At 33.6% G+C, this 13,013-nt stretch overlaps 1 protein-coding gene across 1 annotated transcript in view; it reads right to left on the bottom strand.

The window, feature by feature from the left end:
• Nucleotides 1-2,322: 2,322 nt before the first annotated feature.
• LOC130012447 (structural maintenance of chromosomes protein 2-like) overlaps nt 2,323-13,013 on the bottom strand; it is a 140,051-nt gene continuing 129,360 nt past the window's right edge. The window contains exon 10 of the mRNA XM_056100419.1: nt 2,323-2,840. Within this exon, the coding sequence (XP_055956394.1) occupies nt 2,658-2,840 (183 nt within the window). The 3' untranslated portion in view covers nt 2,323-2,657. The remainder of the gene's footprint in view (nt 2,841-13,013) is intronic.

The following is a 13,013-nucleotide window of genomic DNA, read 5'->3' as shown; positions in this document are numbered from 1 at the left end:
TGCAGAAGCAGTTTGGTCACCACACAGAAAGAAAGATATAGATTCAATTGAAAACGTACAAAGAAGAGCAACAAAACTAATACCGTCCCTCAAGAAGCTAGAATATTATGAAAGACTGAGGAAATTGAAAATGCCAACATTAAAATACAGAAGAAGGGGGGGATATAATAGAAGTATATAAAATACTGTCAGGATATATGACCAGGAAGTAGCAGATGATTTGCTTGTATTGATCACAAGATCCACAAATACAAGAGGGCACAAGATAAAAGGGCATGTAAAACAAATCTAAGAAAATTTAGCTTCTCTAATAGAGTAATTGAGATTTGGAATTACTTACCACAAGAAGTCATAGCAGCAAAGACCTTGAAACAATTTGAGATTAGACTAGATAAGTTTTGGGCAAACCATAATGAAGATATAAAACTAACAGGAAAATGCGCATGACAAGAAAATAATGAACAAGAAGAGGTGGATATAGAGGCGGAAACGCCTGCGTCCATAGATGATCCTAAGGTATAATAAATTACTTTGATTAACACCGGAATTTACTTTGAGAAACACCGCAATTTCCCCCAAGACTATTGTATTTACGTATATTTTGCATTAATATTAATACTAAATGTATCTGCTGTAAAACGACATTTCCAGATGGTCAACTCCAGAAACACAATATGATAAGAACGCAGCAGTAATCCATGTAAAATGTCAAACCAAACATTTCTAGAATGTGGATCAAAACGTTCTAAGTGTAGACGAGCTAAGTTTATTCGAAAATTAACTTAGTAATAATAAGCCAATCAAATAAAGTCTCATCAATAGTAGTAGTAGTAGTATCCTGGTGTTTAACGTCTGCTTCCACATAAGTGATATCGCAGACAAGAAATAGGAGAGCCGAAGCTGGTCTCATCAATAATGGTTTGGATGTTTTCATAGATAATCCGTTGTTGCAAGAAGCTGTCCAGATTAAATAAAATGTTAAGTGTAATATTGTGACTGTGAGTTTTCTTGTGCCACCAACGAGACGCAAAAATACGGGGGTCACACATTATCGGCTTAATCCTTACTGATTATTTGTTCTTATTGCACTTTCTAGCAACTGTCCATCCTGTCAGTTCTTAAACACCCCCCCCCCCCTTGCCACGAAATATGCTGACTCCTGGTACACCCATGTCTCCACTACAATATCTTCTAAGTCTCACGATAAAACTGCTACCAAATAAAACTGCAACTTTAACATCTACTTCCACTTTTATGTGTGAAATAGCTTTATTTGACGCCAGTTTTCACCGAGGTGATATCCACTTTGTTGTTGTTTATTAAAGATTTAATGTCCAATACAATGAATATGATATTATAGACAGGTTGATTTAATTAAATTATTTTACACAAAATAAAAAGGTCCTCGGATACCAAAAGTTTCTTAAAGGGACAATAACACTCTTGCTGGGTTGACAGCTCCAGAAAATAAAAAATAGCCTTATTCTAAGTACTAGATGTGTTAGTGTCCTACCTGTTGTGTAAATTATCCATTAAATCCTATTTTACTTGTCCAGAGGGTTCAAAAATATTTTTAAATCCAAGTAACATTTGAAAAGCTTTACGTCAGGCTTCTTCAAATCATTTGGTTGAATTTTTCCAATTTTTTAAATTAGGTGTGTTAAATGAAATTTGTATCATCAATTAATTGGAATATTGTAAAATAGTACAATTTGTTGACCAGAATAAAGATTGGGACATATTATTCAGTTACAACAAGAGTGGTATTGAGCCTTTAAAGCACACTTATAAATTCGCTGTCGAGAGAAGAGAGGGCGGGTCGTCTTCTCCCTTTGTCTAGTAAAGTTACACACAGGAGGTCCAACAGACTGATGTTTGGCGTCATCAGAGCGGATAGAAAAAAAACAGATTAACGATTCTCAGATTTTTTTCTAACTCTCTAGCTCAAAAATTGAATTTTGGTTGGCACATGCTATTGTAAACAAATCTCAGACCACTACCTGTCGCAAAAGGCTAAAACTGTGAAACCAAGGCTTGGGCTCCTATTTCGAGATTAATATGAAATATTTTATTAAGATATATGTTTACATAATTGATTTACATACCTTGATAAACAAACTAAAATATCTGTTATTTTTCTTTTGTAAAATGAAAGTAATTGGTGCCGCGAACGCTTCATTGATTCACACTCAGTGCCTTGCAAAGCATCGTATTTTCCACCATTGCTCAGTGAATGTCACCGGAAGTAGATTACCAAAGAAATAGTCACAAGACTTAGCGGCCCTATTCCTAAGATGTCATAACTTGCTATGTCATAACTGACTTCTCGCCCTGAAGTATTTTTACTGATGAAACAATGTTTTTTTTTTTAGTTATATTCTATTTATTATTGTACATCACATGAAAATATGGGCGTATAAACATACCTGTTAGTTTATTGAAAGATTCCTTGTAATAAATCCATAAAGTTGTTATTATGAAGATAAGATAAATATACATCAGGTAGTTTATTGAAAGATTCCTTGTAATAAATCCATAAAGTTGTTGTTATGAAGATAAGATAAAGATAATATTAATATACATCAAGTTTACATATGATAAAAGATAACATAATATTATAATACATGTTGACGAAAATATAGTTTGCTACTAAATATCTACAAAGCTTCTTTTCTTCGTTTGACAGTTATTTCTTCCTCTGTATGAAGCGACGCATTTGTTGTAGGTTTCATGGTTTGTTGTATATGCCGACTTACTGTTGATACCCCATCAACAAATTTAGTTTTAAATAGAATATTGGCATTAGTAAACATACCATCTTTTAATGAAACCACAATAAACTGAAAGAGTAAAATGAGTATTAATTACAGATCATAACTCATGATGAACATTCTAAGTAAATCATTATCCAATATACATGTAAATTAAATCGCCTTACACTGAGAAGTAGTAAGAGTGAGATTTGTACGCTTAGGGCATAGGTATCTCCCGATTTTGGTAAATTTCTATGAATATCGGTAAAATTCTAATTATCGCAACAAATCTAATACGAAGAGGCTAAAATCTGTAGGTACGGTGTGTTAATTAACAGGGGTGAGAAATTGACTGAGTGGTGATATAATTATCGCTAGGGGTGAAAATCTCGGCGACGGTGTGTTTTCTGTACCGGTGTGTTAATTAACGAACGGGTTAAAAACGACTGACACGGTGTGTATTCTTTGTTTGGTGAGTTTTCTCGAAAGCGTGTTATAACTGCACCAAAGGTGTTTTATCAAGGACCAACAGGCTTTATCTGACGCGTAGGTGTTAAATCCAATCTACCGTGCGAAATCTTGTTCGACAGTGTTTTACGCAGATCGGTCTTTGTTAAGTGTAGGTCTTTATACGTGGATTTATACGTCCTGTAGTTACATTTGTTCGTTCTTATACGTATTTCATTTCTTGGTGAATACTACGTGTTTTATACTTCGTACCATAGTCGGGCTGCAATTATTTATATATTTGTCTTTTTGTGGGTTTAATTTGTTTATATATTATCGTGCGTACCACTGAAGTATAAATGAACGTTATTTACCGATAACCGGACCAGCCTTCATTGATATCAGACTAACGAATCTGTTTCGAAAAGCAAGTTTATAAATATAAAATTGAGCAATTGATGAAAAACTATTGGTTTCGTCATGTCTATATTTACTACACGTGGGCGTTTTAATGCATAAATGTATTTTTTCTTACCCGGGTTGTAAAAAGGACTATCCAAGAAAAATTTAATTTCCACATATATAACAAATGATAATTCACATATCAAATAACACTAATGCAAATAGGGACATGCGCCGGCGGTGATATTGTCCATTGACCTTCGACTTAATATGGAAATAGAGGCTTTACAAGAACAGCTAAATTTAAACACTTGTTAATATTTCTATTGTTGACGATTGTATGAAATAGCTTTATTATTTTTCTTCCGGTACTAATAAACTACGGGTCGAGTGGATCCAATTTTTATTATGTGATTTATCAACGTGATGACAGATCGAGAGTCGGGCTGCAATTATTTATATATTTGTCTTTTTTGTGGGTTTAATTTGGTTATATATTATCGTGCGTACTAATGCGTGTGTCTTAAAATCAGTCACATGCAATATCGTTATTACCGATATCCCGCTAAACCTTCATTTGATTATCCGATATATTCTAATCTCTATTGATATCAGATGCTCTAATCTTTTTTGAAAGCACAATTTTAAACAAAAAATCTCGCAATTAATGATAACCTGTAAGTTTCGTCACCGTTATATTTTATAAATGTATTTCTTACCTGGGTCGTAAATAGGGCTATCCAAGGAAACAGAATTCCATCACTGTATAACAATAGATAAATCACATACCAAATAACACTAATCATGTCTAATAATAGGAACTCACGTCCGCCTCCAACACGTGGAGCTGATCGTCGAACATCTTCTGGTATGCTCTGATTCCATCACACTTTGTGTAACAAGCTTGTCTTTGCATACACAATTCCGACCTATTACGATCGCGACCTATGGAAATATGGGTTTTACGAGAACCAGCTAAATTTAAACACATCACTTAATATTCCCATCGTTTGCGATTGGATAAAGCACAGGTACAGTGGATTCAGTCTCAGTTGTTGTTAGTTAGTTGTATTTTACGTCCGCTTCCACCGAGGTGATATCGCAGACAAGATTCAGTCTCATCCTTATTATAGAATTTATACTATCCGGAGAGCACGCTTTTCACACGAAATATTGCCCTTTGATCTCAGACCCCCTTTGATCTCAGACCGAAAGGCGACACTGTTAATGGATTTGCTGAAATAGTTGGATGGAGTGTGACTCTTTTTACCTGTTACACTTAATTCAAGAATGACATACTGTGGTCTATTCAGTGTTGGTCTTATTGCAATGACATAAATGTATGTTTTACTTCTATATCATCTCATTTGAATAAAGCTTGATATTTTATCAACATGTATACAATTTATTTTTTTTCTCATAGGAAATTTCGGTTAGTATCTCAAATGAATAAAAACCCAGCCCAAGTGATTATATTATAGTCAGAGAAATGTTCAAACACACAAGAAAAATAGACAAGACAAATGTACAAGCAATACCATTATTTATTATTACATTATTGATATATGCATATGCCTTCATATATAAAACGTTTTAATTAAATTGTGACGTATAAATTATTTGCTGTATTTATTTTTTCTTTAATTGGCAGTTGATATGGGCCGAAGCATTCCCTTCGATGCGTATTAGCTCTGCTCCAATAATGACATTTTGTGTAATATTAGGGCGATTCAAAAGAAACATGGTCAACAAGTGGAATTTAAGAGTGAGCTAGAAGGAAATATTCAAAATGGCCGTCAATTCTTTTCGAAGAGAATCAATTATTTTAATAGTTAAACCGTGGCTTCATACGGCTTGTAAAATATACAAACATGACTAATCGGATATTATTATTTCAAATTGTACTATCACCATTGATGGGAAATGCAAGAATGAATCAAATAGCGATGATTATCGAGTGAGAATAAGGTGGTCCACCATTTGCTACATTTACCAGCGCCAAAATTCTCTAAAGTGATGTATGAGTATAATTGTAAGCATATCTTACAAATAATATCAAAACTGAGTATAATTGTAAGCATATCTTACATATAATATCAAAATTTATATCCTATCTGGGATTTCGATTCTGATACATTCATGGTACTTGAAAACAACAAGAGGGATTATAAGATTTAAATACAATAAAATACTAACTATTACATTATTATCATGTGGTACTTAAGTTAGAGGACTAAGTTATTTTTCTACAGTATATTTCAAAACAAAAAAATTGTCGTATTGGAAATACATGTATGCGAAAATTTGATGCCTTTGGTTCTTCTTCTTCTTCTTGAATTTGTTAAATTATTAAACGTATTTCCAAGTCACATAATATTACAACATAAACTGCCATCAGAGCAGGAAGTACGCTTCGCTGAACACCAACTTGGATCACCGTTGACCTAGATGTTATATAACAACTGTTAATTGCCAGACTTTATTAGGGGCAATAAATTAATTATTGCCCCAGCTCAACAATTTTAGTGAATGTGTTTTATCTTAGTTAAGATTTCGAAAAACAGGGCCCAGGTACACTTAATTTATCAGAACACAACAATAATTTTCTTGAATGAACCTTGGTTTATTAAAATTCAAATTATGACCCTGTAAATTAATATAGATGTGTTGTGTATCCTATTTCAAAACCGTAATTAATTACATCAAAGGTGTATAAGAAATTATTGTTGTTCTGAAATAGTTTTCTTTATCAAATTTAATAATTAAGCTGTTAAAACGTCAAATTCTGGACATAATGTGTGCTGTGCACGGTTCTAAAAGTGGAAGACTTTTATGACGTGGGACTCAATTTAGCATAATATATGGCTGGAAATATTGTAAACCTTAAAGTTTAAAACTATGACTTTAGAATACTTGTATAGTGAAAATGTTGAAATTGATCACTACAGCAATAAATTGTTGTTTCAGAATTAACAGATCTTTAACAATAAATCATACTATAACACTATTCTAAACCCGTACCCAAGAATAAATATTAAATATTTAGATTTCGAAATTACAATCAAAACAAAATCACAAATTACTACGGCATATTATGAAAATCTTTTCAAATAAAGCGACCGAAATAACAAAAGAGATTTTAAAGTCGTTTTAGACTGGAAGCGAACTCCAAAGGTGATTGCATGCTTTTATAAATAGACACATGGAGCCCGTGCTCTCGATCTGTCATCACGTTGATAAATCACATAATAAAAATTGGATCCACTCGACCCGTAGTTTATTAGTACCGGGAGAAAAATAATAAAGCTATTTCATACAATCGTCAACAATAGAAATATTAACAAGTGTTTAAATTTAGCTGTTCTTGTAAAGCCTCTATTTCCATATTAAGTCGAAGGTCAATGGACAATATCACCGCCGGCGCATGTCCCTATTTGCATTAGTGTTATTTGATATGTGAATTATCATTTGTTATATATGTGGAAATTAAATTTTTCTTGGATAGTCCTTTTTACAACCAAGGTAAGAAAAAATACATTTATGCATTAAAACGCCCACGTGTAGTAAATATAGACATGACGAAACCAATAGTTTTTCATCAATTGCTCAATTTTATATTTATAAACTTGCTTTTCGAAACAGATTCGTTAGTCTGATATCAATGGAGGCTGGTCCGGTTATCTGTAAATAACGTTCATTTATACTTCAGTGGTACGCACGATAATATATAAACAAATTAAACCCACAAAAAGACAAATATATAAATAATTGCAGCCGGACTATGGTACGAAGTATAAAACACGTAGAATTCACCAAGAAATGAAATACGTATAAGAACGAACAAATGTAACTACAGGACGTATAAATCCATGTATAAAGACCTACACTTAACAAAGACCGATCTGCGTAAAACACTGTCGAACAAGATTTCACACGGTAGATTGGTTTTAACACCTACGCGTCAGATAAAGCCTGTTGGTCCTTGATAAAACACCTTTGGTGCAGTTATAACACGCTTTCGAGAAAACTCACCAAACAAAGAATACACACCGTGTCAGTCGTTTTTAACCCGTTCGTTAATTAACACACCGGTACAGAAAACACACCGTCGCCGAGATTTTCACCCCTAGCGATAATTATATCACCACTCAGTCAATTTCTCACCCCTGTTAATTAACACACCGTACCTACAGATTTTAGCCTCTTCGTATTAGATTTGTTACGATAATTAGAATTTTACCGATATTCATAGAAATTTACCAAAATCGGGAGATATCTATGCCCTAAACATACAAATCTCACTCTTACTACTTCTCAGTGTTATGAACAGATATACTCAGTAGAGTGTTCCACTTTACAACTTTTTTGAGTAATCCAACCAGGCTATGTGTTATATGTTTCCATTAGGGCCCCATATGATCACTACAGAGTTTCAAAATTTTCCTGCCATAATTGGAGGAGTGCTGCCATTTTGAATTTTCCAACCCAAATTGTATTTAATGGAAAGTTTCAGAACTCTAAAAAAAAAAAGAAGAATAAATAAATCCTGCTGATATGCACGAAAGCCCAGAAGGCTCATTACAAATTCCAAATTCATGTCTTACCAATCAAATAGCAAATTGGCAGCCCCCCCCCCCTCAATTAAACAAATTTGAATTTAAATAAATTGTAATTTTACAAAACTAATTAGTGCTAGTTTACCTATCTGATGCCTGGGCCTACGAAAGCCCAGAAGGCTCATTCCAAATTCGATCGTATAATGTGGTCGTATATTGTTGTCGCCCCCGTCCGTCCGGCGTCCACAATTGCTTTTGGACGCTCTAGTTTAGTTAATATCCGATTGACTTCAAATTTATACACAGTCAGTCATTCACGTTTACAAAATGGTATGGGAGCCATAAAAAAAACTCCTGCCAATGCCAAAAATGAGAAAAAAGCTCCCGTAAAAAACTCTTCTAAATTATTTTGCAAGAGTAACTAGAACTGCGATGCAGTAATGACGGGTTTCACCGATGCCACGTTACCCTTAAACATATGGTACCAATGAAAACATTAAACATGTTTCCACATAAGCATTGCCCACATCAAATAAAATAGACGCAGAATCAACCAAATCCAGCAATATCAATTCATTTTATACATTTATTACATGTAAGTGTACAGTACTTCCGGTGATAATGAAAATGCTCAATTAGTTTTATGAAATCAGAAATTGCATAAGCCATCACATGGTGAAAATTTTATTTAAATCGAATAATAATTGCCACTTTTATAGACCAAAAACCTTGAAAAGTGACTTGTGGAAAATCGTCTATTTTTCTGTAACCGTACAAGTTAGACACCATTTTGTGGTATCTGTATGGTTGTATGGGTTCATTCTATTTGTTGATTGGAATCAAATATAATTTTAAAAACGTTACAAATCATTTGAATAAAATATCTGTTTTGAAGGTTAAAAATACAGTTTTTGCCAAAATGACGTTACTTCCAGTGACAGTAAAAGTGTTAAATTACTTGTATGAAATCGTAAATGGCATTAGGTATCACACACTGGAAATTTTATGAAAATCTTATAATAATTGACACTTTTATGGACCAAAAACCTTGAAAAGTTACCAGTTGAAAATCGTCTATTTCTCCGCAACTGAACAAGGTAGAAACCATTTTGTGATATCTATGTGATCGTATGGGTTTATTCTATTAGTTGATTTGAAATAAATATCAAAATTTTAAAAAAATAACAAATACGACTCATTTGAATAAATTACTGGTTTTGAAGGCTATAAATACAATTTTTGCCCAAATTAATTATGTCATTTCCGGTGACATTGAAAATATTAAATTGGTTTGACCTAGTTAAAATTGACATTACCATCAAATGGTGTCACTTTTATGAAAATCCAATAATAATTGAATCTTTTACAGGCAAACTAGCGTAAAAAGTGACTCATGCAAAATTGCCCATTTCTCGGCAACTGCTCATATTACAAACTAATTTTCACATACATTCTCTTCGTACTAGTTTATGAAAGTTGCGAAGAAATATTTTAAAATATGAAAAGCCTGAATAGGTTTTGAGTAGCTCATTTTTTCACCCTTTTAGACCTTTAAATCGAAAAGATCCGAAAACGAAATAAAAAAAACCAAAAAAACTGAGCGCGATGATTTCTTCGCCTTAACAGGGCACACCCTTTCAGTCATACCAGATTTGAAAAAAATAATATTTGCTTTCAAAAAGTTGTACCGAACTGTCAAAATTGCAGTTTTTCTAAATTTACGTCACTTCCATTGCCGAAAGGAAAATGTACCGGTAACATGACATTTTGGAACACGGAACATATGAACTTTGTTTTATACAAATCGAACAATAAATAATTAATCCAGGACTGAAAAACTGAATTAGCCAATGGGGGCCAAGGTAAAATATGGTGACAAAAAATGTTGCCATTTTTGGCCAAATCAGATGACTCTTTAACCCTAGGTAAAATACATAAAAATATTCATTAATAAAAGATAGGTTGCCAGGCAACAAAACATACGCCCACAGCAGCTAAATCGTCCGAGCGGTCGACAAGGGTTGTCGCATATTTATTCCTTTGTATGTAATTGGGGGCCTTTACAAGACAGTTCCATACAGATCAGATTATAAATTTTGTCGTTTGAGGGTTTACAAGGTTCTACAAACTGAAACAAGGGTCTCAACTCTGGAAGTAATCTACAGAAATTGTTGAAATTTGACACGCTTTTTTGTTTTACTAATTTAAATAATGCATATAAATTTCATACAGGTCACATGATCACTTTTGTCATTGAAACGTTCACAATCTCCATAACTCTAGAAATTATTGACAGAAATTGCTGAAATTCAATAGACCTGTTTCACAAATTTAAATGATGCATATAAATTTCATACATATCGGATGATAACTATCATCAATCGAGCATTATCAAGGTTAAACAAGGGCAATAACTCTAGAAGTAAATTGCTGATATCCAATAGGCTTTTTCGTTTCACTAATTTAAATCATGCATATAAATTTCACAAAGATCGGGTGATAACTTTTTGTGTTAGAGCGTTCACAAGGATCAATAAAGTGAAACAAGGGCCATAACTCTAGACGTAATAAATGGAAATTGCTGAAATTCAATAGGCTTCTCCGTTTCACTAATCTAAATAATGCATATAAATTTCACAAAGATCGGATGATAACTTTTGGCGTTGTAGCGTTCACAAGGATCAATAAAGTGAAACAAGGACCATAACTCTAGACGTAATAAACGGAAATTGCTGAAATTCAATAGGCTTCTTCGTTTCACTAACCTTAATAATGCATATAAATTTCAGAAAGATGGGATGATAACTTTTGACGTTGGAGCGTTCACATGGTTCAATAAAGTGAAACAAGGGCCATAACTCTAGACATAATAAACGGAAATTGCTGAAATTCAATAGGCTTCTTCGTTTCACCAGTTTAAATAATGCATGTAAATTTCACAAATATCGAATGATAACTTTTGGCGTTGGAGCAATCACAAGGTTCAACAAGCCAACAGTGAGGCTGATGTCCCCCGCCGAAATAGGAAAATAATTAGAGGACACATATAAATTTATCACAAATTATCTTTTACAAAGTATTGAACAATCAAACAGTATATCTTTACTTATAGTCTAAGCATACAATGTTTTTGATGGAATAATTATAGCATATTAAGGGGAAAACATGCTCTATGCCTACAGATCTAGAGTTTGGTTGTATCAACGGGTCTATTTTCCATCTTGCTGCAAGTTGTGCAAAGTTCACTGTTTTCTTTCTGTCATTAAATGTCAATTCATTATTGCATACTACATATTTAATTAATTTATAATAGTTTCTTTTTCAATTTGTTTTTTCCATTTATTTGTTTATTTACCTTGCCTATATTCATTGTATTGGATTGTATTGGAATTGCTCAATTGATGCTTTTATCAATACCTGGTTATAATATTATGACATGTAATGTGGCAAGTTGAGTCGGGACATGTAGGCTATAATGTAACCTAAATGTATACATAAGTGGATTTCGTTTCATTTTTTTCGAAAATATTGTACAGATAAAAGAGGAGGAATTACAGGGGTAATACATTGGAAAGCTTCTTCAAGAACTAAAGCATAAACTATATTGTTTTCCAAAGTCTCGACCAATCAAATTGCGTATCGCTCTGCTTACCCTGAGCAGAAAATGCTCATTATCAAACTTAGTCAAGGTATTACTGTAATGAAACTATACACCAAGTTTCATCAATCTCACTTAATTAGAACTAAAGTTATCGTGTCCCAAAGCATCAACCAATCAAATTGCTTATCTCTGCTTACCCTAAGCGGAAAATGCTCATCTTCGAACTTCATCAAGGCATTGACCTAATCAACACATACACCAAGTTTGAACATTCTAGCTCAATTAGGAAGAGAGTTATCGTGCCCCAAAGTATCAACCAATCAAATTGCTTATCTCTGCTTACCCTAAGCGGAAAATGCTCATCTTCGAACTCCATCAAGGCATTGACCTAATAAACACATACACCAAGTTTGAACATTCTAGCTCAATTAAAAGTTATCGTGTCCCAAAGCATCAACCAATCAAATTGCTTATCTCTGCTTACCCTAAGCGGAAAATGCTCATCTTCGAACTCCATCAAGGCATTGACCTAATCAACACATACACCAAGTTTGAACATTCTAGCCCAATTAGGAAGAGAGTTATCGTGTCCCAAAGCATCAACCAATCAAATTGCTTATCTCTGCTTACCCTAAGCGGAAAATGCTCATCTTCGAACTCCATCAAGGCATTGACCTAATAAACACATACACCAAGTTTGAACATTCTAGCTCAATTAGGAAGAGAGTTATTGTGTCCCAAAAAGTGTGACGGACAGACGGACGGACGGACGGACGGACGGACCGACGGACCGACAGACAGACAGACAGACAGACAGACAGACGGACGAACCCATTTTAATAGTCCCCTGCTTTCTTCGAAAGGCGGGGGACAATAAAGTGAAACAAGGGCCATAACTCTAGACGTAATAAACAGAAATTGTTGAAATTCAATAGGCTTCTTCGTTTCAGTAATCTAAATAATGCATATAAATTTCAGAAAGATCGGATGATAACTTTTGGCGTTTATCTTTATTTTTACGCATTTTTTCAAAATATTGTATATCGTATCAACTACTTCCGGTTTACGTATCAATTTCTGGATAGTTTTAAAACGTGACGTTGGCCTTTAACTTCCTGTACCAGAAGATTCAGAAACATCCATTGAGCAATTTTGAATAAAAAGAAAAATAGAAGAGCATTTTCAGTAATTTAACGATTTTTAATTTTTTTTTCCAAAGTTTGAGGCTCTTTTTGGACCATTTATATCATTTCA

The sequence above is a fragment of the Patella vulgata genome, chromosome 4, assembly GCF_932274485.2.
Source record: "Patella vulgata chromosome 4, xgPatVulg1.2, whole genome shotgun sequence".
NCBI lineage: Eukaryota > Metazoa > Mollusca > Gastropoda > Patellidae > Patella > Patella vulgata.
This window is presented reverse-complemented; position numbering and strand designations above follow the sequence as displayed.